The sequence below is a fragment of the Solea solea genome, chromosome 19, assembly GCF_958295425.1.
Source record: "Solea solea chromosome 19, fSolSol10.1, whole genome shotgun sequence".
NCBI classification, from domain to species: Eukaryota; Metazoa; Chordata; class Actinopteri; order Pleuronectiformes; family Soleidae; genus Solea; species Solea solea.
Genome location: NC_081152.1, coordinates 13,578,304 through 13,605,128, shown reverse-complemented (window position 1 = coordinate 13,605,128; position 26,825 = coordinate 13,578,304). Strand labels below are relative to the sequence as shown.

Below are 26,825 nucleotides of genomic sequence, written 5' to 3'. Positions count from 1 at the left end.
GTACGAGATTAGCTCTCAGGCTGAAGTGCATCAGTGCACCTTCAGTGATTCACATAAACAACCTACCCCATAATTCTGGCCTTAAATCAGAAGGAGACAAGGTAAGTGATGGATGGCACCTCCTCTGCACTGTGAAGGATATTTAGTCCTCCACTGAATAATACCTCAGAGACCGCCCTCCAGCAGCAGAGCTCCCACTCCTCATGCCTCGTGTGACAAAGATTCTTTAGTCTGCCATTGACTAATTTGAAGACTGAACCTTGGAAGTTCTAAAATTGCAGCCGCAGTGAATTTTCAAGTCTCTGAGCAGATGGGTGATGCATTAAAAGAGAGAAAAGAAAAAAAAATACCATGCAAAGTCAGCAGGCACCTTTCCTGTCTGCTCAAGACTCGCGTGGAAACATTGTTAACTCTTGAGAGGTGTTGATTCATTAGTCCAAATGTGGATGACAATGGGACAGTCGCTGCAATAGATAACACTCCAAAGACTCCATGACAGGAATTAGTAATAAAAGCTGCGTTTTCATGTTGATAACGCACATTATTTTTTGTCAGCTTTTAAATGAATATACACTGGTTTGCACTGGTCATAAGGTGACACCGTCTTAAAGCTGTTTCAGTGTACAGTTAGTAATGTCGGGGTGAAATCCACAGCACAATCTAAATGTGTTATGAGGTCTCAACAATCACCAAACCTTTTTCTTATATAGTATACATGAAATGTTTCAGCTCAGCAACAGAAAAACTTCAATTCAAACTTTTGAATTTATTTTGCTGTGGATTTTGTCCTCATCTCTCACACGAAAAAGTTGGTAAAATAGGTGCATGTGAGTACTGAAACTCAATTAGGGCATTCAATATTTGTGTCAGATAATGAAGAAAATAATTTTGTATATTAATACTCTTCTTCTAATTGTTTTCTTCCACTTTTCAGACGATGTTACACTTTTACTGATGTGTCAATGACGCTTATGTGTTGTATCTTTCATCTGTTTGCTAAATTTGGACACAGAATTTTCAGATTGTCCATTATCAGCGATAACCACCCATTGGTAGACGATCTTAAGTGTGTTTCGTCTCTCTTCTTCCAGACTCAGAACATCATGTATGACATGATTTCGGACTTGAATGAGCGAGGCGAGGACATGGAGAAGAGGATCGCCCTGCTGGAGACAAAGCTTGAGACTCTACTAAGTAACTTGCAGGCTCTGCCAGGACTCATTAGCCAGATCATCAGCCAGCAGCACAGGGACTTCCTGGAGGTGCAGCTCCAGCCTTATGACAAACACAGTCCTGAGCGCTCACAGTCGGTGTCCCGGCGGAGGTCGTCCTCCACTGCACCACCCACCTCCTCTGAGAGCAGCTAGAGTCCAAGGGGAATGCCTCCACTGAAGACTTTTGCCATCATATGGCCAAGTTGCATTTATCGTAAAGCCTTATGGTTTCAATACGTATTATCCAAATTCTGATGACAGAATCCAAGATACTGGGGACAATGCATTTTAAAGGATAACTTCATGCTGTTATTTGTTTTTTATTACCTCAAAAGATGTTGTTATCCTTGCTCTGGTGACAAGACCTCAAATAATGGCGCTTCTCTCAGTAAAAACTTTAAGGCCTATCGATGGGGCTGTGATAAGAACTCTTCTCCATCTCTATGCAGAGGTAGCCAGGTTTAGATGGCAAGGTTAACCAGTGTGAAACTATTGCACTAAAATAGTGCTTCTCACAGACTTTGTGCTTCTGCAGGCTTGATTCACTTTCAGTGTCCCTCAAAGCAAACTAAGAAACTGCTGAGAAATCAGTCAGGGATCAGTCAACAATGGTGAGGAAAAATGCTATGATTGATGGCCTGGAGTGAACTGACAGCAGGCAGAATTTAAGGCAGATGAAATTCACTACTACACACTGTCACTCAGAGATAACTTAAAAGGCTTGAAAGGAGCGGGAAAAAAAACATATATCTTTTAGGTTAGAAACAGCATCAACTATAGCAGTTTTCTTTTTGCAGAGTGGCCCTGTAGAATGACTATTTTGGGGGTGACAATGCAAATAATTTACTCCTCTAGTCAAAGTGAATGCATTAAAATCTGTACTTGCACTTAATTTTTAACCAATGCACTTCAATGCTGACTGACATATGATATAAAGATGCGTTGTTCATTAAAAGAAGAACATTTGAGATGTTTGGGCATGGGTTTATTCTTGTCAGTTCTCAATGTGACTAACGTCGATGACTCAAGTCAAAGCCCTTCCTTCTGTTTTTCGTTTTTTTGTTTTGTTTACAAGAAAGCATTAACTTGGACCTGCAGAAATCTGCAGAAATGTACTGCGTGTTCATAAAATCTGTAATCACCCCCTTGTCATGCTGTGTCTCACCTCCTGTCCCCATCCTTCCTGTGCTATTTATGCTCCCTTTCATCCCAAGTGAGCAACAAGAAATGCTGAACAACAACTTGCAGAGACCATGTCTACCTTTTAAAAAGAAAATGCCTATTTTTGTATATTTTCATGAGGACAAGCACACCTCCTACAAAGAAACAAACAACAATGGAGATGTAAGAAATGACCTTTTCAGCATGTCTAGCATTTGGTTACATAATCCCTGGACTGGAGTTGAGAAACATAAACACTCGTAAACTTTTCTCCTGACGTCATCTTCGAAACAGATTTTAAACTCTCACTATCCCTCAGCTTGCATTAAAGTTTTACATAACATGCTTTAAATAACACCCTGGGCTGTGCTGGAAGGGGGTAGTTTTAAAAAAATGTAATATCAAAAAGCAAAGCAATATATTTTAATTATTTATTTAAATCATTCTAATACATTTTATTTTACTTTTAAAAGCACTTGAAAGATTTGTTTTTCCCATATCAACTGTGTGAGAAGCCCTGATGTGGCCCTTAATAACTCCTTTAGAAATTAAGTTTCACCTTATAATACTGTAGTACATCCCGGGTCAAAGGAGATCGGGTGGTCAAATCTCATCAAATCAGCCACAACGCACCAACCTAAATACCGACCAAAGGGTCAACAAAATCCCAGATGTTCAGTCCACAAACTTCTGCAACATAGAAACCAATGAGAGATTATACTGTATGCGACTTAAACAATAAACAATTAAATAATAAAAAATATACAGTTTGACAGGCCTGAGTCATTTCTGTTGTGAGAAGCTGAAATAGTTTGTAGTGTCATCATCATCAGTCATCATCTACCGCTTTATCCTCTACGAGAGGGTCGCGGGGGGTGCTGTGCCAATCTCAGCTACATCGGGCGATAGGCGGGGTACACCCTGGACAGTTCGCCAGTCCATCGCAGGGCCACACACAGATAGAGACAAACAACCATTCACTCTCACACTCACTCTTATGGTCAATTTGGAGTGTCCAATTTGACCTATCCCCACATTGCATGTTTTTGGACTGTGGGAGGAAGCCGGAGTACCCGGAGAGAACCCACGCACACACGGGGAGAACATGCAAACTCCATGCAGAAAGGCCCTTGTTCCAACCGGGGCTCGAACCCGGGTCTTCTCGCTGCAAGGCGAGAGTGCTAACCACTAGTTTGTAGTGGAATTTTTTTAAATGAAGTTTGTCATGGTGCCCTGTGATCTGTCCAGGATGTACACCGCCTCTCGCCCTATGTCAGCTGGAGCACACCTGGAGGATAAAGCTGTAGAAGATGGATAGATGATGAAGTAAATTTTATATACAATTAGGTACTGTACTGCACATACAAAATTTAAAATACAAGAAGCACTACATTTCAGTTAAAAAAAATAAAAATGCAGATTAGAGATGTTAACCCAACTGTCTTTTTAGACATCTCTAATCTGCATGTCTGTCACGACTGAGAATACCTGCAGAGAATCCACCCACACACACACACGAGTGGAACATACAAACTGGAACCACTAATTTTTGGTCAAACCAGGATTTATCCTCTCGTTGAGAGGCAACAACAACGTCCACCACCAGGTGGCCCTAATAACAAAATAAAAGCTCTAAAATGTGTCCGATTTGTCTGAGGTAGTAGCACAATTTGGCTGCTTTCACATTACCAGCAGCAGTGGTCAATTCTGATTTGTCACGGATTTCATTCACCTTGCATCTGACTGTCAGGTGAACTTAACTGTCCTCTAAAATGGCTCACATGCACACACTCTCCTCCATTGTTGTTTGGCTTTGCTGTGCTGCCAGAACACAACAGAACACAACATGTTGCATGGTCATGTGTTATATATCCAATCTAAGACCACATATTGCCTGGTAATGTGAGAACAGCCTGTGGCAATGGTTTGGATTCAGTGTCACCTGACATGAAAGGTGTTAATCCAAACATGATGTAAAATATAATATGCAATCAATTGAATCTAATAAAAAAAAAGATGTGATCTTTTTGTTTAGGGTAGTCATACAAATTTGGTATTGGAGTCTTTGGGTCACATGTAAGTCACCTAAATGCTAAACATCCCCAACTATGGTATACATGTTCCTGGTTGCTCTGTGTTTCTTCCTTTCTTCAACTGCATTTCAACAACTACTTCAACTTTCAACTAACTAACATACTTTTTTGAACTATGTAATTTTTTTTTCTATGACAATTTTTTGTCATAGAAAATTAATAAAGATCAAAGGTCTTCAGATCAAAAGCAGGCAAGGTAGATTACACACATCTTAAAGCAAGTACTGAATATAAAGAAATACCCAGACAACAACTGCATCTCTGGAGAAATTAACATAACACGGTCTTTCTGTGATCATTTGATGTAAAATTATACAGGGACAAACGCATTACTGTGTCCTATAGTAAACAATAAATCTGAAAAATGTGGAATATGCAAATAATAGTAACTTTCTTGTCATAATAATGGTCATATTGTAAATTGAACCTAATTTCCTGTGAGTCATATCACTGGGCATAACGTTTTTGACCCCAAGCATTTTTCTCGCGAGATACACCGCGAAGAAGCGCGCACAGCGGTACTTGTGCGTGGTGTGGCGCTACGTGTGCTCGCTAAACACAAGTCTAACTTTGCTAACTTGCATATTAAATCCTCCCATTTCGTTTCGGAAGCGCCGATTGTTGACAGGAATCACCATGAGTATACTCGCCAAAATAGCGGAGATTGAAAATGAGGTGAGTGAACAGGAGACAAGAAAAAGCAGCCCAATTAATCAGTCACGTTTTAGCTAAGCGCTAGCTGATGGCGCTAGTTCCCACAGCTGGGCCTCGCACATGCGTATCTTTCGCGTTTTAAATATGTTTGACAAGTCATAGCGTTTTACCAAAACATGTATATGTTCTGACCCAAAATATGTAACCTGGAGGACGTTGCGCTCTTCTAGCTGTTTTTAGAATATATGCTACAAGGTTAAACCGGCTTACGGCTATAGTAACTGCATGCCATATCACTCCAACCGAGACTAGTCTTAGATTTTTAACTAGTCTCTTTGTCAATGGTTGTGTACATTTAACTAATAACTCACTTAAATGTAATATAAGTGTTGCAGTTATTTGAACAATTGTCTTATTTGTCTGCCCATCGAGTAGTAGGGGTATGAAGCAGATAATCTTAGTAAAGTGAGCTAGAAAATCTTAATGGGGATCAATGAATGTTTATATCACAATTAAGGTAGACTTAATAGCAATACTAAATATTGCAAATCCATAGTACGGTCACTGTCAATGCCCTGCACTTATTTTAAAATTATAATGCAAACTGACCAACATTGAACAATATTTTTATTATAATAAATCATTGGATTACATTTATTACATTCTTGTCATTTACAGATTCGTTTTGCATCATAAATATGTCCTTTTTGTTGTGAGAAATACTTCCAAACCAACACTTTAGCTTTGAAATGGTGTGCAACATCATCCTTAATATTCTTTATTTTGACCAAACTGTTTTTTTTTACTTGACCGGCCCCTGGCTGACCAGGCTAGATGTTCAGATAATTTTGAGTTTAAGGCCCCTGATGTAGATTGTTTTGTTGCTATGGTAAACATTGTTTTTGAAAACTAATAAGGAACTCAAATACATTTTTAAGCTTCAGGATTTGCTTATGATTAATTGTTAATTAAACACTGCTTATTACATACCTTTCATGCAATGTTGCTGTTAATCCATAGATGGCCAGGACGCAGAAGAATAAGGCCACAGCTCACCACTTGGGTCTGCTCAAAGCACGTCTTGCAAAACTGAGAAGGGAGCTCATCACACCAAAGGGAGGTGGTGGAGGTGGACCAGGAGAGGGTAAGACCATTTCACTTCCTTTAGGCACTCACTGTGGCAAGAAAATACATAAGTCAACTGTTTCTGCCACTGTTACCAAAAAGAGACACGTCTGTGCTTCTAAATGTAGGTTTATTACAAACACAGCTGTAAGCTGTTTCTGTCCTTTAAACTATCATAATAAGCATTTTGTGTTATTAAAGCTTCTGATTTTATTGTTTTTCAGGTTTTGATGTAGCAAAAACCGGCGATGCTCGTATTGGCTTTGTTGGATTCCCATCAGTGGGGAAATCTACACTGCTAAGTAACCTTGCAGGTGTATACTCGGAGGTTGCTGCCTATGAGTTCACCACTCTTACAACTGTACCTGGAGTCATTCGCTACAAAGGTGCCAAAATTCAGGTAATTAAGAAATTCTTTTTCACATGTGTGATGAATTGTTTTTCCTCCCTGCAGTGGTTCACTTATCCTTTCCTTTTCCTATTTAAGCTCCTGGATCTCCCGGGAATCATTGAGGGGGCCAAGGATGGCAAGGGCAGAGGCAGACAGGTCATCGCAGGTAAAGATGCGTTTAGTGGTTACATACAGGCACAAAAAGAGGGCTAAAGCAATATGAACAAGTGGCAGTCGTTTTTCTAGCAGTTTTCTAAATGCTGGTTTGTTTGCTCCTTTCTGATTCAGTGGCTCGAACATGCAACCTAATCCTCATAGTTCTGGATGTGTTGAAGCCTCTTCTTCATAAGAGGCTAATAGAGCACGAGCTGGAGGGCTTTGGCATCCGACTTAATAAGCAGCCACCCAACATTGGTTTCAAGAAGAAGGACAAAGGAGGCATCAACTTCACGACTACAGTACGTTTCAACAGCACTTAAATGCAAACTTTCAGTTTTTTTTATATATTTAATGGCATTATCTGAGTCACAAGTGTCTGTAGATGACTGTCTGTCATTTTAATTATGTGAATAATTTTTTTCCAAGCCATTTATCCTCTTTTAAAGCTTTGAACTGATCTGCAGGCTTAGATGCCAAAAACACATTAGGTCTAATCTCCCTAGTAACACTGAAACACCTTTTCAATGCTGCCCTCTGGTGGACTTGAATGAAATTAAACATCATTGCTTTAAAACAGCTGCATTCATTTTATATCTGAAACGGTTACCATTGACTCTGCATTACATTAATTAATGTGAGCTAAAACATGATGGTTTTTTTGTATAATGTAAAAATAGCCAGTAATAGTCTTGAAATTAGAACCTGTTTACCCTAACATCTTCATCTATGTTGACTGATAGTTGGACTTTACTTAATGTGTTAGAAGTATTTATTTCTTTTATCTTCTCTCTCTTTTGTGTTGATTGACATGAAGTCTGTTCTTCTCCCCCTCTCGATCTATTTTTAGTGTGCACAAACAGAGATGGATGCTGAAACGGTGAAGACTATCCTGGCAGAGTACAAGATCCACAACGCCGATATCACTCTGCGTGGCGACTGCACTGCTGATGACCTCATTGATGTGGTGGAGGGAAACCGGTAAGCTGCTGAAGTGCCAGAATGGGCCCTTCTTAGTCATGCGCGGGTGGGTGTGGCCTGATGGAGCACTGAAACCTTATTTCAGTTCCCTCTACACCAATGCAGACAAATTAGAAAATGCATTTTATGTGCGATGCGGGCCTCCTGCTACAATTGTATTTCCAATTTCTTCAGACATGCATAATCTCTATTTAATTATCCTAGAAACCTAAGAGGTTGTTATTCCTCAGTGTAATCAACTAAATTGGGATGATGTGGGTGTAAATACTGTACACTTATTTTTTTTTAAGTCAGTTATAGTTTTAAAATAGCAAAAAGTGATTGTGCAGTCACAGGGTCTCACAGTGTCTTTTTGTCACCACAGGGTCTACATACCATGCATATATGTGCTCAATAAAATCGATCAGATCTCTATTGAGGAGCTGGACGTCATCTACAAGGTTGCCCACTGTGTTCCCATCTCAGCCCACCACCGCTGGAACTTCGATGACTTGCTGGAGAAGATGTGGGATTATCTCCAGCTTGTGCGAATGTAAGAGTGGTTTAGGATTTCACTGGGAAGAGAAAGAAAGAAGAAGTGCTGTCTGAATGGGAAATGTTTTATTATTAGAAAATACATTTATGAAAACTGCTTTATAAATGCAGACCACTACCTATTTATTTGACTGAGGTATTTTCTTTTCTTTGTTTTTTTTCAGCTACACCAAACCCAAAGGCCAACTTCCTGACTACACATCTCCCGTTGTACTCCCCGATGGTCATACTGCAGTGGAGGATTTTTGCTTGAAGATTCACAAAAACCTCATCAAGGAGTTAAAATAGTGAGTACTGTTTTCAAATGATCTGTTCCGTTCTACTGGGAAATTAAAAGGTTGTGGATTTGTTACATTCCTGTAGCTAAATAGTGACTAAAACTCTTTTTATTCATATGGACACAAGGAACCTCGATATCTATAACAAAAGTGCTTTATTCTGTATTTCTGCTCAGGAACTACACTGCAGCAGAATTGCATGCAGTGATTAAAACAACAGTAATTTTTATTGACAGCCATTGTCATCTTACTGGCAAGATACACCAGATAAGCATTTATTTGAGGTTTTGGATTAGGATCTGAGATGATATGTTGCACCACCATCTTCAAATGAGAGAGCGGAGATTGTCAGTCGGTCAATACATTAGTGCTACTGAGCATTACCCATCCTCCAGGGAATGACTGGGTCAGACAGTGACACACTGCGACGAGGGAGCCTTTGTAACTAAAGGATGTCATTGTACACTGTAGGTTGGTTTGTAGCGCATAACCTTTTAAGAAACCTTTAATAATATTTAGAATTGTGCTGTGGATGACTGAGGATTAGCTTTGTCATCTCTTTTTGCTTAAGACAGTGTAGAAATACTGCATGAATACACCCCTTTTTGCTGCCTCGATGGATCCTGCATGTGCAATCGTTTTGATTTCCATTTCCAAATCTTACCCTTTTTCAGTGCTCTTGTGTGGGGATCATCTGTGAAGCATAACCCACAAAAGGTGGGCAAAGACCACGTGATGGATGATGAAGACGTTATCCAGCTGGTGAAAAAGTAAAAAGAGTTTTAATCTCAGTGCATGGCCTGTGTATCAAAGCATTCTGCACTGCTGCTCGATAAAGTGTCATACATACATCGGACCATCTGTGTCATGTGGTTCCCCCTTTTTTTGCTAGAATGGAAAAGCAATGGAATTAATGGAAGTGTCACATTTAAAATAACCAAGTACTTGTCACCATGAATAGTTCATATTGAATATTGGTTCAGACTTGCATTACAATCTAAAATCTGTACAATAAAACAAATAAAAGACAATTTGCCTCATTTTGCTCTTTTGGTTGATTATTTTTAATCCAGCTGTGTAAATGCATCCATATGAATCACGGCGGAATTTGTGTCTGTTCAAATCAATGTGTTACATGTGTTCTGCTGCTCAAGCAGCACAGAAAATGTCCTCAGTTACATGAAACACAGCAGTACTCGGCAACAGTGTTGCCACAACCACTTTGGCTCAGAGGGAAGAGAATGAAAAAAGAAAAAGTCTCATTTGGAAGCCCTGTCCAGCTATGTGATTTATGTGACATTGATGATGAAGGCAGTTATTCAGGCTGTTGGCCCCACCCCCTCTCTGGTAAGGACGGCCACTCAGGTTAATCAGTTCATTCACTCAGACACAGTCTGGGGACATCGCACACCAGCTGTTCACTACTAACAAGACTACACATAGTAAAAAATCCAAAGTATTTCTTCAGACCCGGGAGCACTTCTGGAGGCAAACGTGGTCTAATGTCAATATGTAGCAAATTGAATGAAGTACAGCAGCCATTTTGTGACCCAAGCACATGACGGTAGCCTGCGACTGCAGTGGATGGCGCCACTGCATGCCCAAGTAAATACAACACAATAGTATCAAGGTTGAACATTTGAAGAATAAAGAGCGCACTCCGAAGAGCAACCATGAATGTATGTGCACACACTAGTGCATGCGTTTGTTTCACAGCATGTTGAATATGCTACAAAGATGTGGTAGCAGTAGTTCTGTCAGTTTGAACTCACCCACACAGTAATGTTTATAAAATATAACAAAAGCCAGATTGAAATTCTTGGTATGTTACAAAATAAATAGCATATAATAATCATGTGTACTACACAATCACCCCTGGTTCTCGATCCACAATTGATTCAGTGCACGAAATCCTCTAAGTGTGGTCACGCATCAGAACTGCTCTGCAACACCAAAAAATCCTTTTTCCACTTTATTATATACATATATATATATATATATACACACACATATATATACATATACATATATATATATATGTATATATACATATATGTATATATATACACAATATAAGCAACCTTTTCATTTTCAAAAGTGGTATCAGTGCTGCCAATTAATTACTGGTTACACTGATTCAGAACAACATGGGTGACGAACAAGGACTGAGATCTGCAACAGGACAGGTCTTCAGCCAAGTGATATATAAAAAAAGAAGTCAGTGTGCAAAAGAGACAAATCACTTACAACAACGCTTCAATCACACAGCACGGGAACTATCAATAGATATTTGATGCTACAGTTCTTACTAAGACTTGAGAGAAAATCCACTTTTTGTTTGCAGTGGTGGAAGGTAATGCATGCCTGTCCAGCAGCAGCAGCAGCAGCAGGATCAACCCTCCTCAGACACCACCTCCTCCCCCCACCCCACCCCTTTTACCCTGTAAATTATAGCAGCACTTTAGCTAATGAAAGAGTTGAAGACCGGGCACTAATAAAAGCCATTAAGTGAATAAAGCACTTCCCCCTCTAACAAAATTAAAGAATCTACCCATTTGTAGAGGGAGGACTTTGTATTAATATTTATGAAATGCGGAACCAACGGCCCCCCCAAACTCCTCAACCTGCGTCCAATCCCAGCCTGACCAAGTCCTCCTTGCCATTGCACCTATCCCAAGAGAACATCACCAACCCCTCCTAGCTTGAAGGAGGGGCAGTAGACGGGGACTTGAAGGGTGCTGAGGACGCAGACAGGACAGTCTGTCTCAAGTAGAGCAAGCTGGAGGACTCCCCAAGACAGCTCAGCACCCTCGCTCCTTCGCTCCTTCGCCGCCCTTCAACCAACTGCACCTAGCATCGACTTCTGCGGCCAGCGGATGGGAAACGGTGGGTTTCTTTGGAAGAGAGAGACTTTGGAAGAGATCTTCTACAGACAGCAGCTGGAGAGAGTCAGTAAATAAGTTATGACAAAGTAGCATTTTTAGCTGTTTTTAGGTCATTTCTTGGTGTGTAGAGTAAAAAACTGTGGTCATTCAAATTTAAAGTCAAATTCTTTGTGAGATTTATACGCAACTTTGAAACTCCAATATACAAGGTAAGCGAGTATCCATAATGTCTCAAAATCCTTTTTTGCATTAAAAAACCATCTCATCAACCACTCAACATCACTTCAAAACATCCTCATTGTTTCCCCGCCACTACCACCACCACCACCATCTTCACCCAAACAACTCCCACTGTCATATCATTTGGTCACGCCAAGCACCGACTTTTCTCCATCATACATTCATATGTATAGCGGCGTAATTTCATCACACAGAGTGGCTCAGTTGCCCGAGGTCTAAGTTGATTATCGCACCACGCTTTCTCATTTTAGTAAGACGTCCCCGGGGAGCTGAAAGAACTGCAACAGAAGGTAACAAGATTGTCAAACCCTTTTTTTGGGGGGGGGGGGGAGAGAAGCTCTCCAAGCTTGACATGACTCTTAACCATTTCACCTAAATGACCGCTAACACAGTTAGGAATAGAACATTTGGGAGAAGCGATGTCTTGACTCCCAACGAGACAGAAAATGTCCTTAGATGGACAACGTCAGTTTAGCTGTAACATCAGTCTTGAGTTCATTGTGTGACAGGCCAACAAGATCTTTTCTTTTTTTTAGTCTATTACAAGTAAAATGTCACGGTCTGGACTCAGTGAGATGCTACTGAATTATCCAAACTTAGTTTTCATTGATCAGTTGGGAAAAAACGACCAACAGACTGATGGAGGACTGATTTGATTGAGCCTTGAACATTCTCTTCGGGCCTGCTGTAAATGTTCAAAATGTTGACATTTTCAATATTTGTACGAAGACATTGTTCGATTTTATTTAATTCAGATTTTTTTTTGTCGTGACGATAGTGTAAGGCGCTAAGAGCGAGAGGGAGGGGTTTGTCGCAGTTTGTGCGCAGGAAGGGTGTAGCCCTTTTTTCCCCGCAGTGAGTGTGACCTATGACTAATCATTGTCCTTTTTTGTCTTTTCTTTTTTTTTTTATTCTGCAGATGCTCTTAACTGCATCTGTGTTACATTTTATAATCGCCATATTTGGTATAATCACCTTTGGACTTCTTTTCCTTTGCTCGTACGGCAGATAGCACCGATTCGTAGGACTGTCTTCATGCTGCCAAGAAACCAAGAAAAAGAAGAAGTGTCGTTACTTTGCCATGGTTAGCGAAAGCAAATATATAACTTGTTGTTCTTTTTTTACATCAAAAATTTTACCCATTTAACAGCTTCCAACTCCCTCAGATGCCTCACACTAAACCGGAGCCTGTGTTGGGGTTTTCTTCTTTGCCCATGACTCCATTGTGCTTGATCTAACCATGCAGTGCATCTTCTGTCCATGGTTGTGCCAAGCACCTTGGAGGCTTCGGAGCACCATCCACCTGTTGTCGTGAACGTCGAAGAACAATTTTTAACCATTTGAATTTTTCCTATTTAAAAATAAACACGAATACCATGCAATAAAACTTAAGACTGCATATGTGATATGTGGCGACAACGGCAAAGCAAAAGATACAAAAAAAAGATGAGGTGGGTCATTTTTATGATATACAGTTGTATGAGTTTTTATATCACGCTGTAAGAAAACGATCAATAAATATCATTCATACATTCTGTGTCTTTTACTGGCGCCAACTGGGTTTTTTCTTGGGTGTGTGTGTGTGTGTGTGTGTATGTGTGTGTTACGGGGGTTTACAATAATAAAAATGTCATTTTCTACAAGCTGGTCGGTTCCAAAATGGTAGATTTGTGGAAACGATCAATTACGGTTAAGTGCTCAGTGGCTTTTAACTGTGGCTAAAAATCCCAGGTGGTAGAGGTCATATATTAAAACAACGTGCACTCTGTTAAGACACTGGACACACCACAGATCTATAAATTAAAGAGCGACACGTTGTGCAACACCTGAGACGCATGCACGTGGTTTTAAGGGAGTGTGTTCTCCAACCGATAATAAAATTATATTGCTCTGGTTTCCGTAAGGTGCTTGGCTACTCATTCTGAATTCAGCCAGCGATGTCTCACAGGTCAAATCTAAACCAATAAATTTGAAATGATTAAACCCGACTCATTTCTTCATGACTCTTATCTTAATGAACAAAGTTTTTTACTTCAGACGACAACGAACGAACTATAAAATATTGGGTTACTTTCATTAAGATCATTGCAACAGTGTTTATCCTGGATTTATTTTACACACTGCACTTTATCCTACATATTTCCAGAAGATAGTGGTCTCGGCCCTGCAGTTAAAATGATGGATACTGCTGTTGATAGTTCCAGCTGTTATTAAATCACACTGCCCTCTGACCACGGATGAAGTGGTATGCTATTCCTCATTTGAAGTTGCCATCCTAATGCAGCCAACATTATATGTGATGTTCTCAATACAATTCATCAAATAAAAAGAGGACAGATGACTAAAATTGCATGAATACTCTGTGTTACTCAAGTTTCTCAAGAGACTTTTCTGAAGCTGAAGTCACTAAATGGAACGTGACCTTCATTAACTCAACTTAAAACACAACATTAAAAAAAGGAACAACAGCACAACGGTCATAACATTTCCTGCACGAAGGCTGTAACTGACACTGACCAGTATTCTGTCTCGCTGTGGTCGATCAGAGCCGACGTTTTCTTACAAATTCATATTTTATTTCATTTTTTTGAGAAGTATAATCATGTTATGCAAATTGATTCTAAGCAGGAGCAGGAAGGACAGCTTCTTTATGGAATTCTGATTCCATCCAAAGTAGAGGAATACTCAAAAAGTTTCTCCGGTCTAAGAAACTCATGTCACTTCAAACGTAAACACTTAATTTACTGGTGAGGTTGCATTTTGCAGCTGAATATATCCTTCACCTCACCCCGTGTAGCCTTCAGTTAACGTCAAAACTCAAAATATCTTTGTCAATTATGGGCTTTTTTAAAACACATGGTGGTGCAAAACGGCGGCCTCCACAGATGTGTCCCAGCTCCTGTTATAAATATAAAACGCTCATTCCAGGGTAATGGAAAAAAATGAAATAAAATAAATACATTTTGAAGGTGCAGTGTGTAACAGTCAGTGACATGTGCCTGTCGATTTTTAACAAATCAATTAAAGATGTACTGCATCAGGAAACTACAGTGACCTTTGCATACTAGCTTCCGCTTCAACGCACTAAGCACACACTAACTGATCTTTCTGCACCGCTTTTATCCAAAGCGACTTACAAAAGTGGAATAAGCTACATAGAAGAAGTCTTGGAAAGAAATCCACTAGATTAACCACTAGAAACAGTGGACTGTTCCTTAATTAATATAGAAACATCCATCCATCTTCTACCACTTTATCCTCCACATGAGGGTTACGGGGGGTGCTGGGACAATCCCAGCTGACATAGGATGACAGGCAGGGTACACCCTGGACAGGTTGCCAGTCCATCACAGGCCCACAGAGGCAACCATCCACTCCTACATTCATACCTACGGTCAATTTAGAGCAGAGGTCAGTCCTCCACCAGAGGGTCACGGGGGGTGCTGTGCTCAGCTACATCGGGCGATAGGCGGGGTACAACCTGGACAGTTCGCCAGTCCATCGCAGGGCCACACACAGATAGAGACAAACAACCATTCACTCTCACACTCACTCCTATGGTCAATTTAGAGTGTCCAATTTACCTAATCCCCACATTGCATGTTTTTGGACTGTGGGAGGAAGCCGGAGAACCCGGAGAGAACCCACGCACACACGGGGAGAACATGCAAACTCCATGCAGAAAGGCCCTTGTTCCAACCTTGGGCCAATGAGTGTCTAGTCTGGTCAAGAGGGGGCCGGTCTGGAGAAAAAAGTGAGGAAAACAACTGCTGCAAGTGGGCAATATTATCGTACAACAATCGAAATAAAGTGATGATATTTCACAAATTTCAAAGCAAAAGTCTTTGAACTGATGTGGAATGATGCACACTTCACGATAAATACATGTATATGATGCAAAATAAGTCTATCAATATCAAAAACAAACAAAAATCAATGTGAAATCTAGTAAATAACAACTGAATAAGCTTATGTATAGAATTTACTGCTGAATGTGATACATTTAACAATTGTGACGTATTTAGTAGTAGTTAGTATTACAGTATTAGGAGGTTGTGGGTCCTGTTTTCATTACAACATATTACGTGATGGGCCGAATGTAATTGATTGGGGGCCACATATGGCCCGCGGGCCGCCAGTTTGACAACTGTGATTTAGAGCATCCAATGCGTTTTTGGACTGTGGGAGGAAGCCGGAGAACCCAGGAAAAGTCAACGCACACATGGGGAAAACATGCAAACTCCACGCAGAAAGGCCCTTGTTCTGACCGGGTCTCAAACCCGGGGCTTCTTGCTGCAAAGGCAAGAGTGCTAACCACTACACCAACCGTGTGGCCTATATAGAAACATAGTGACGCAACAGTCATTCACTTATACAAACATACTAACTGTATGGGCAGCACGTTCCAGTTCTGCTGATAAACTCTGCTTAATGCTGCACACGAGACCTTTAACAGTCTTGTGAGATAAGGCTGATCAGATGACCAGACAGTGCTTCCATTAAACCGTGCAGCCCATCACTGACCTCATGCCCAGACAGGAAATGTAAGATTAAAGGTTATCCAATTAGACTGGAGGCTGCTTTGCACGAGCACAAGGTTAACACAAAGGGTTTTGAGGACACAAGGTTAAACCGCCATTTCCTCAAACACCACGTGTTCAAAGAGAGACACACGGCTTGAAAACACACCTTGACACACAAAGATCTGTTTATTTGATCTGATTAGTAGCTCTTCCATTTCAACAACTCCTGAAATCATGGGGTTACAAGTACACAAGCTCATTATCCAAATCACGTGGTGACAAATCAAATGTCAAGTGTCTGCAGAAAGAAAAACAGAAGCACATTTTAGACGGTTGCAGGTGGCACGCAGAAATCTACATACGACAAAATTAAAAATGTTACAGGCTCAAGCTTAACAAAAGTTGAATTTTCAATTCAGTCATTTCATTAGACTCAGTTTCGTCTTAACATAGAAGTTAACAATCATTTCAATTCCCAGGCATATCTTACGTCTTGTAGCGCAATCGTTTTAAAAAATGAAAGACCAGTAAAAAAAACAGAAGACTTTGGAAACATTAATACTGGACACAACCCAATGCACTTCGGCTGATTTGTGTTAACGTACAATGTAGAGACGTGACTTTTTAGTGCATGAAGTTGGTGGAAGAGATGGATTTTTAAGTACTTGCATCAGATTGTCATGCTGTAAACAGTGTACTTTAATAGGCAATGTTTGACGGTGGTGCTCTCAGTACATTCATAACACCCATGGCAAAAAAGAATGCGGGGAGAAAGAGCTTGTTTTAGGTGGCAGGAAATTCACAAGAGAGAATTCCAGTGCACGGATTATGGTGTATGATCTAGTGCTGCAACACAGAGAAAACACAAACACCGATGACTTCTAATAGTGCAAACTTAAATGATAGCCGTTAATCCTGGGATAACAAAATAATGATACAATGCAAGGTTTGACCATTATGAAATGTAGGTGAATTTCTGTTTTTCTCTTTAGAAAGGGCACAGGTTTATTGGAGTGTGTCTACAGGAGAGCCGTGAAGAAGCACATTAGTACCATTAAATCTGAGGATTGACTTGGTTGTTATAAGACACTATGCCCCAAATGCTGAAGGACTGGTTTACCGTCACTCGGAAGGCTATTTAGTCAACACTGGCAGTTTTTTAACAGTCACACAGTGTGGTGGACAGAGTGAAACCTTATATGTGCTTGCATTATGCCAATGATCCCCCCCTCCCCCACAAAAACACACACACACACACACAATATATAACATTTTGAATTCCAGGTGTTCCAGTAACAGCAACATTTTCGAAAGTTATTTTTTGCAGCCCATTCCATCCAGTCATATGAAGATCAAACAAGCACGTATGCTGTAAACCAACAGGCGATCAGTTGCTTTGTTTCACACAATGAAGAAATATGTTAAGCTGGGGGACACACTACAAGATTTTGTTTACCCAATTTTACCAACGATTCAAAGTTGGTCAAACCAGTCAGCACTGAATTGAGGATGTCGGCACGGCAAGTTGGCACAGAAATCTCTTAAAGGTAACAGACCCAACCTGACTTCAGTTGCAGTCAATCAAACCTTTTTGAGCCGAATATGGACGCAATCGGGTAGACATACTACCCACCCAACTGCAAACACAAGTTGCCAACCGCCAATGAAAAAGAGTAGGTGGGACAGGAAACAGCGTCAGAAGACAAAGGCGACAGGGAGTAGTGGGAATATCAAAACAATATCTGTAACTGTGAAAGTTGTGTTGTGTCCCCCCAGCTTAGAAAGCATTTCTGTTGAGGTCGCTCTCTGTGCAGGCCTTCATCTGTCAGTCAAGAATATCTAGCTCGAGTTTTATGTTGCAGTCACAATGCTAAGCAGAAGCCAGTCATAGTTGCTGTCCTATGTTCCACTACTTTGCGGCCATTCCCACAACAAATGACCAAAAATGACACCAAACACTAAGAGTGACAAGGCTGCTGGCAATCCTGACGTGTCAAGCCTTGAAAAAGACGGGACATTGAATTGAGAGATACCATTTTGGCAAAACACCATCTCCACGACATATACAATTTTGGCTCAAGGTGTCCAATGGCTGCAGGACATATAGAATTATGAAGGAAGCAGAAAATGTAATGTGGCATTGGTTGGCTTAGAAAAAAAAATTGGGCCAAGACCATCAGTCTGGACGAAACGTTTCCCTGGCAATATTTTCTGCAAAGGACAGTGAGACAGTCGTCAATACAGTGCATTGTTCTTGGGACACATCATCTACAACTTCTACATCCATGTCTATGGATGGACTTTCACTGTATGTGTTTTTAACCCTCCGATTCAACTTCCAGTTGCAGATCACACAATTACCCCGCATGGCTGCTGCTAGAGGGTTTGATTTGCATTCAAGTATAAGTGAAAACCCTCAGACACATATTGTGATCTGTAAAATGTCCATTTCAGGCGTAGATCGGTCCAGGACCACCTGTGTGTGTCTTGTCTCCACCCAGGCGCTCCTGGCTCGGCTGGCGGTTGCCATCGCTGGATTTAATGACACCTACATAGTCGTGGATTCCAACTTCCAAGTTCTTTGCCCTCAAAGCAGCAGTGTGCAGCTTCTGCAGAAATTCAGGCATACCTGCCAAGTGCAAGGGGAGAACCTCTTTACTATCAGGAGAATATGCATGCTTGGCAAGCAAACATGAAATGTATGAGGCAGAAATACATTCACAATATATAAAAGATATACAGTTGTGTGCAAAAGTGTTTGCCACTCCAAAGTCTTCATTTTGTTTTTCTTTAGCCATTCAGAAGTGGACTTGCTGGATCATTGTCCTGCTGCAGACCCCAAGTTCGCTTCAGCCTGAGGTCATGAACAGATGGCCGCACATTCTCCTTCAGGATTTTTGTAGACAGCAGAATTCATGGTTCCATTTATCACAGCAAGTCTTCCAGGTGCAGAAGCAGCAAAACAGCCCTACACCATCACACTACCGCCACCATATTTGACTGTTGGTATGATGTTCTTTTTCTGAAATGGGGTGTTACTTTTACGCCAGATGTAATGGGACACACACCTTCCAAAACGTTAAACTTTTGTCTCGTCAGTCCACAGAGTATTTTCCCAAAGGTCTTGGGGATCATCAAGATGTTTTTTGGCAAAATTGAGACAAGCCTTAATGTTCTTTTTGCCCAACAGTGGTTTTCGTCTTGGAACTCTGCCATGCAGGCCATTTTTGCTGTGTCTTTTTCTTATGGTGGAGTCATGAACACTGATCTTAACTGAGGCAAGTGAGGCCTGCAGTTCTTTAGATGTTGTTCTGGGTTCTTTTGTGACCTCTTAGATGAGTCGCCAACTTCACTTTGTCTGACAGGTTCTATTTAAGTGGTCTCTCTCTAAGGGGGGCAATTACTTTTTCACAAGGGGCCATATGTAGGTTTGGATAGTTTTTTCCCCATAATAAATAAAATCATCACTTAAAAAAACTGCCTTTTGTGTTAACTTGGGTTGTCTTTGTCTAATATTTAAATTTGTTTGATAATCTGAAACATTTAAGTGTGACAAACAGGAAAAAAAATAAGAAATCAGGAAGGGGGCAAACACTTTTGCACACAACTGTATATATTAACTGTAATGTGCATTGACTGCAGCAGTATAAGGGTTAATTGCTCACCACTTGACACCATCCAGCTCACACAGTAACGTGGGAAGACAGTCTGAGGGTCGTCACTGTAGACTAGCAGGTAATCAAACCCATTCTGTGAATAGAAACACAAAATCAGACTCAAAGGCTGCCGGCAGAGAAGACTGGCTGAAACTTACATAATTCAATACAAACCTCATCAAAGGACTTGTGGGGACGAATGACCATCCTCGACTGGTATGAATGGACTCTCACAAATTCCTGACTTTCAGGAACTCTTGGGTGCTGTACAGCTCTGGACAACAAAATTACATGAATAAGGTAACTAGGTTTATATAGGTACCGAAACCTGGTACTAAATGGGTCCCAGGACTAAAATTAAAGTACAGTAATATCACTAAGCGCTGACGTTTATGGTGCTGCTAGTGGAATTTAGGGGGAAAATTGACATTTGTCTGTCAGATTTTCACTGTTCACAAGAGAAGAGATCTGTGTGTGTCTCTGTCCCAGCCTGCTGCATGTTTGTGCTGTCGCTGCCAACAGATCATCCAGATATTCTCAATTTTAAATTTTGCAACATTTTGGTTAAATCCTAGCAGCTGATGGTAAGTGTGTTGTCCAAAACATGGTTGTTTGAGCCTATTAAAGTTCTGTAAAGAAAATACCTGCTTTAAAATAGCACAGTTTGTGTTCCCCTACATGTTAATAATAAGAGAAATAAAATGTTTATTCTTAACTTATTTTGTTTAATTCCTTCTCCTAAAAAGACACAATAAGAGTAGTGTTAAATCCCCGGATCGATAAGCAGTATTGAAAAAGGTGTTGTTGTATGTGTTGTTGATCCTAATGAAATTTGGATACATGTGGATAGAAATGTAACTTGGATGTACGGCAAGTGGAAATAAATGTGCAAACCCTTCAGACAACACTCTCTTGCCTTGGTGGTTGATGAATTAAAACAGTACCTCCGAGTCAAGGCCATAGGTAAAGCTAACAACTATTCAGTGGCGTTGGAATTAAGTGTACATTCACCACTACAATATCGTTAAAATCTTAATGATACCCATCCCTAAAGATTGCATCCATACGTGTGTGAAACAATCCAAGTCTTACCTTGATACCAACACCATGAGGTTGTTGTCAACATCAACATCATAGCGACGCACATACACGTAGTCTCTTGAGTACAAAGGATACTATGAAAGAAGATCAAACAAGATTACATTCAGAGCTAAATGTGACTGATTAATGTAATATAGCATTTGCTCATGCAGTGTGCAATTGTGAATGTCCTTCAAACTTGGCTTGTACAACAAAAGCCAATGGTGTTGTGTGAACTTTACACTTACAACCTTAAAATCAATAAACATAAACTCACAGGAAAGTGTGTGGCCCAATGCACAACTTCAGAGCCTGAAGCACAATCTCTGTCCACAACTTCAAGCTTGATCACTAGCGAATCCCAATTCTTCCTGTACTCGGTATCCAACTAGAGGAAAGGGGAAAGGCATAAGTCAAGGGTATCGTGCTTAATATAGTTCACGGTGTCATAAAAAAAAACAGTTGCTTTTGTGCTGCACGTGTACAGCTAAACCATGCAAGTTACGCAAGAGCAGCAATGGAAATAGAAATGCAAAACAAGCTGTAGATATATCATACAGCCATATCATAAATCAACATGTGCAATCCCCACTGCTATGCCCATATCAAGCATTCAACCTTTCATGGTCAGCCAGGCACACTTGCATAACACCCAAATATAACACATTTTTCACTTTATTCCTTTTGTACCTGTACATTGAAGAACTGTCTTGGTGTGACATCATTGTAGGAGCCCAACACTGCAATTACAAACACAGAAAAGGAAGCCGACTCAGATAAATTGTATAATTATCCTCAGAATCAGAAGAAAAAACCCCAGAAATTTAAATTTTCAGACATCTGGTGAAACATGTGACAATAGGATTTAACTGACCTCTGTATTCATAAAGGTGACTGTTAGGAATAGGCCGCCTCCACACTTTGAAGTCTTTCTTCTCCATCACACCTTCCCAGCCATCCTCCTGCTGTCCAACCACTAACCCTGAGGAGGTGCTTGGCTTTTTTGCAGCCTCAAGCTGCTGCAGCTCCAGCCCACACCTGCATATACCAGGACAGGGTATTCAGAATAACACATCTGACATTCAAGATAATAGTCAAATCAGCATGAAAGGCTGCAAGCGCACCTAGGGAAAACTATGCAATGTGTGTTAGTGAACTGTGGAGTCTCAAAACAAACTTAAATGCCCCATTGCAGATGTGTAGCAAATGTGCAACCCTCGCTCATCCTTCTGGTCAAATGCATTGGTGATTCTACTGTTCAACTGAGCATAATCCCACCATGTATGTAACACATTTTAGGAAATATTACCCACCTGCGAATATCCTCATCTTGAATCTTCTCACTTTCCCACATGAAGACACCAGCCAGGGCCGCAAACAGTCTTCCAGAGGGGGCATGCTTGCTCTGTAATCTGCGCCAAATGTTCCCAACCAGGCTCCACTTGGTGCGCTCGGAGTATAGATTAGAGTAAAGCTCGCCGACCTGACAGGCACGTCGTACCCTCTGTCCAGTAACAAAGCCGCAGTGGTCCGCAAAAATAGAGAGCAAGCCCTTCCTTTTCTTACCAGAGCCCGCGGCCTCGCGGGTACCTGCCCTCTGGATCCAGGACAGCAGCAGGTCCACCTTCCTGCCCAGCCACGGGAACCTCTCTATCTGAGTCTGAGTGCTCTGCCTGAGTGACCTGCTGCTCTGAAGCCTCATCGTATTTACGCCGCTTTCGCAGATCAGACGACTGGACACTGGGTGAAACATGACGGCTGTGACCGTGACACAAGTTCTCAAAGACAAACGAGATTACCAAACGCTGCTGAGTGCTGCAGCTAGCTAATGCACTTCGTGGTCACGAGGCTACAACTTTGCCGTGATACGAATCACCTCTAAAAAGGTGACGGTACGGCACGGCGACCAAAAACCGCGATTATAATGCCGTCCTCACGTTAGTTACTGAGCTAACTGTGAGCATGCAGCACGGGATGCTATTGCTAATGTTATCTATGTTCTAGTGCGACACACCGGATAAACAACATAACAACGACGTCACATTTATTTCTGAAACTAAATGTAAACTCTATGGTTTACTGTTATTCCAGCATTATTATCTACCTGTGTATTACTGCTGGAGACACGTTTCTGAAAGTCCTGCGTTGCATTTGACCTCCTTTCCTGCTGTCTTTCTCACGCCCACTCGGAAACCCCGCCTTACAACTTCCGGTATGTGTGATTATTGGACGTGTGTTCTCCAGAGGCGATTTTCATTGGTCCTTGTGCTTGTCTGTTTTATAATCTAGCAGCAGATGCTCACTTCGCCGTTTTTCTTCGCTGATTTGGGATCAGATTTCGTGTCTAAGTCTCTCAAGTTAAGAGCTACGGTTTTCAGAGTCCACTTATTCACTCACTCACTACACAGAGAAACAAACAAAGGCCAACCACAATGACAGGAATAAAAGTTCCACACGGAACTCTGAATGTAGGAATGAAGTAAAGTATACAAAGCCGTTATAACATTTTCCTTGTGACGTAACGTTCTCCCTTTATGTATCGCAGGTTTGTCCTCAGAGGAACATTTATTTCACTTTGCAACTGAATTATGACACAATTAGAGCTCGGGACATCTACCATTTAACTCGGACTTGTCATAATTACAGTTGAAATGCCAATTTAGTTTTAGATATAGGTAATATCTGCTTGCTACCCATTGACAAGAATGGTTTCACTTAGGGACCATCAACAAATTAGCGTTTTCTAAATATCTTTTTACTAGTGTCCATGTCACAGAAAGTTACACTGCAAAATTACACCAAATAAATCTGGTGTGAAACAACTGTTATTAAATGTTTCAAATCTGAATTATGACGCTGATATGTGATATGTTAATTCCTGATAGTTAAATTTAGTGAGGAAGTGTCCAGAGATTCTGAATCATAAAACATGAGTCATATTTGTGTCAAACCCATTTCATTGGCTGTGTTTATGTTGATGTTAAAAATGCAAAAATATTCTTCATGGATTACTGTTTTCTGAACTTCTAATGACCAATAACAATGCGATGATGTAATACAAACAAGAAGTGAAACCTTATGCAGTTTAAAGATGAAAATAACAGAAAGATAAAATGTGTGAGTACCAGAAAAGAAAAATAAACTCAATCTACAGCCATCAATCATATTGCAAACATTATTTTTGCATCTCTTTTGTTTGTGCTACTTCATTTCCTTATTAAAGACAAAAATGTGTTTAGTTTGTGACTTAATTACATGTGAATTTAACTTTATACATTTTGTTCATAATACTGTATATATACATTTATATATATGTATGTATGGAATTTAGCAAGGAACTGAATCAGAATGATGCAGACAAATATAGACACATTTTCCATGGGATTCATAATAGAAAAAAATATCAAAAGACACAAACCGATAATAACGTAAAAAGCCACATTCCTAATAGTAACATCACTCATCCATGATACACATTCAAAGAGCAGGCTATGATTAAATCAGCTGAAGGCTAATTCAGAAACATTTTTAAGTAAACCCACAGGACCAAAATGAGAAACATTGTCAGGATATAATTTGACATCACCATTTAACATGGTAAAATCTGTGGATCAAGTTTGATTTTAGGTAAAATAATGACTTGTTGTTATATACAATGCAAGAGTGGTTCTAAATATAACAATCTGTGTGGAACTTGTGCTTGTAAATTAGTGCCCATGGTGTTTGTTACCACTGAAAAAGGAACAGAGGTTTTATGTCATTGCACACTTCAAGTAGACATGAGAAAAGGTGAACCTGGACACATAAGAAAGATGTAGGCAACGAAAGTATTATTGAGATTCAAAATCTGGGGGGAATCTAGGGCGACAGGCGGGGTAAACCCTGGACAGATCGCCAGTCCATCGCATGGCCGTGAGAGTCAAAATATTATTATATGTAATATACACAAGGTGGTGCTGTTGAACTATATGGAGAGTAGGAAATGATCAGTCTCATGGAGGCTTTTTGTTGTTGTTGTTGTTTTAATATTTGAGAGATTTGGGATCAGTGGTTTTTCATCGCTACAGGCACTATATTGACTACACGTGGCCCTGAAAAGCCCGTGGTGTTATCAGGCGCCACATTATTTCAGCCACTCCTTCAGTGAACTTTTCGTGACTTCATCTGGCCAAAATAAACAACACCGATATAAGACAATGAATATCAAAAGGAGCTGATGCCCTTCAGGCAAAACAATGTGTATTGCTCATGAAAGCCGGCGAAGAATCATAAGACCATGAGACGAGATGTTTTTGAAGAAATAATGAGGCCCATAGCATGTGCCTCTCATTGTTGACTTAGCTCAAATGCAAATATCCTCATGATCATCAATATTTAGACTGCTCCAGAGAGCTGAGCACTATTTGCATGCAGGATGTAGATTTCTATAATGTCAAGTTTATTAAGTGTTTTGAGTACTTCTGGGCTATGTCTATTTTATACCTTATTGGGTTTGGTAATAATGAAAATAACAGTAATGAATTCCCTCTTTGACTTTGACGGTTAAGCTGATCTGTGATTAAGGTGAGGTCATTTTCCTGGCTTCCAGATAAGTGCAAGAGAACAAACACAGATCCTGATTAAATATTATGATGAATGAGTCGTAGATGTTTTGATGTTCGAATGTACGAGTGCACTTTTGCAAATTTCCAGCATAAAACACCTCGAATTAGTAGTTTTGAAACAGATATGCTACAACGGCAGCTGCTATAATCGCCACTCCTTCTTCTGTGGAATGCTGCCTTCAGGTGTTCGGACGAAATTCACAATTACATGTATCCTGGTAAACACTCTAAACAGTTCCCAATACAGTGTGGGTGAGGACATTTTCCATGATCTTTAAGAGCAGTGACGTGGGCAAGTGGGCGAAGACCAGAGTGAATTTGACAGACAAGCAGACAAGCAGACAAGCAGACAGACAGACAGACAGACAGACAGACAGACACACACACACACACACACACACACAGACAGGCAGACGTTGGGCTTTGTTAAAGAGTGAATGTTGTTATCATTTTCCAACCAATTGCACAATGGATGACAATGTTGTTTTGATTGTATCCTTATGGTTACTATGGGTGACTGTTTGGGTTTTTCTGTCAGGGTTATGTTTATTCGCTCATGGGCTTTTATTTGAAGCGTGAGTGCATGACAATTGAGGCAGTGACTAATGGCAAAAACATTAAAAACACCAGATATATCCTGCGTACTGGTACATGGAGAAATGTCAGTGAAAGTGTGAATTAGAGTGTCCAATAGCCTCAACTATGTATTAAAAATAAATTAAATAAATTAAAGTGATTTTTCTCTTATATGTATAAAGAGCAGCATGTACAATATTTCTTTTTGGAGTTTGATTTTGTACTTTTGTACATTTAACATTTTTTCCGTATAGAAAAGTTTTGTGACACATATTTTCTAATTAACATTTTAATGATTGTTTATTGTGTTTCCGAAACAAATCACTTTTTTAATTTATATTTTGCTTTAGAATGCAATACAAATGAATGGCAGCCAGTAGGACACTTACTCATGTTTTTACCACTGAAGAGGGAACATTAGTGTGCAACGTTTTGTACCTTAGGGAACACACACACACACCCCTCAACTGGACATAGTGATTATAAATTTGTATGAGGGACGAAACATCCTCATGTCAGTGTTAGCTGTTGACTGAATTGAAATGAATTGGGGCTCGTGAGGTTTGCTGATCTTTTAAGCGGCCTCAGATTTCTGGACTTTGGAAAGCTCTGCTGAAAAGAAGAAGAGACCCATGCACTGAGCACATGATCGGTTAAAATAAGGGAAGAACGAG

At 40.3% G+C, this 26,825-nt stretch overlaps 3 protein-coding genes across 4 annotated transcripts in view; 2 read left to right on the top strand and 1 right to left on the bottom strand.

Annotated features, from left to right (window-relative positions):
- Positions 1 to 2,358, top strand: part of kcnn2 (potassium calcium-activated channel subfamily N member 2) — a 29,802-nt gene extending 27,444 nt beyond the window's left edge. The window contains exon 9 of one of the 2 annotated variants that reach the window (XM_058617942.1): positions 1,092 to 2,358. In XM_058617942.1, the coding sequence (XP_058473925.1) occupies positions 1,092 to 1,367 (276 nt within the window). In that variant the 3' untranslated portion in view covers positions 1,368 to 2,358. The remainder of the gene's footprint in view (positions 1 to 1,091) is intronic. The other variant, XM_058617941.1, reaches the window with a different exon arrangement.
- A 2,610-nt stretch (positions 2,359 to 4,968) lies between these two features.
- On the top strand, positions 4,969 to 9,627 carry drg1 (developmentally regulated GTP binding protein 1). The gene is made up of 9 exons (XM_058616504.1): positions 4,969 to 5,143; positions 6,143 to 6,266; positions 6,472 to 6,647; positions 6,735 to 6,804; positions 6,927 to 7,096; positions 7,645 to 7,775; positions 8,140 to 8,307; positions 8,474 to 8,596; positions 9,262 to 9,627. Exons 1-9 carry the CDS (start codon positions 5,105 to 5,107, stop codon positions 9,359 to 9,361), a joined length of 1,101 nt encoding a protein of 366 aa, XP_058472487.1. The 5' UTR covers positions 4,969 to 5,104; the 3' UTR covers positions 9,362 to 9,627.
- Positions 9,628 to 16,402: 6,775 nt separating this feature from the next.
- On the bottom strand, positions 16,403 to 23,348 carry stard7 (StAR-related lipid transfer (START) domain containing 7). The gene is made up of 8 exons (XM_058617902.1): positions 22,285 to 23,348; positions 21,846 to 22,009; positions 21,662 to 21,711; positions 21,249 to 21,359; positions 20,984 to 21,066; positions 20,066 to 20,165; positions 19,901 to 19,985; positions 16,403 to 18,864 (listed from the first exon to the last, which is right to left on the bottom strand). Exons 1-8 carry the CDS (start codon positions 22,722 to 22,724, stop codon positions 18,686 to 18,688), a joined length of 1,212 nt encoding a protein of 403 aa, XP_058473885.1. The 5' UTR covers positions 22,725 to 23,348; the 3' UTR covers positions 16,403 to 18,685.
- Positions 23,349 to 26,825: the final 3,477 nt, after the last annotated feature.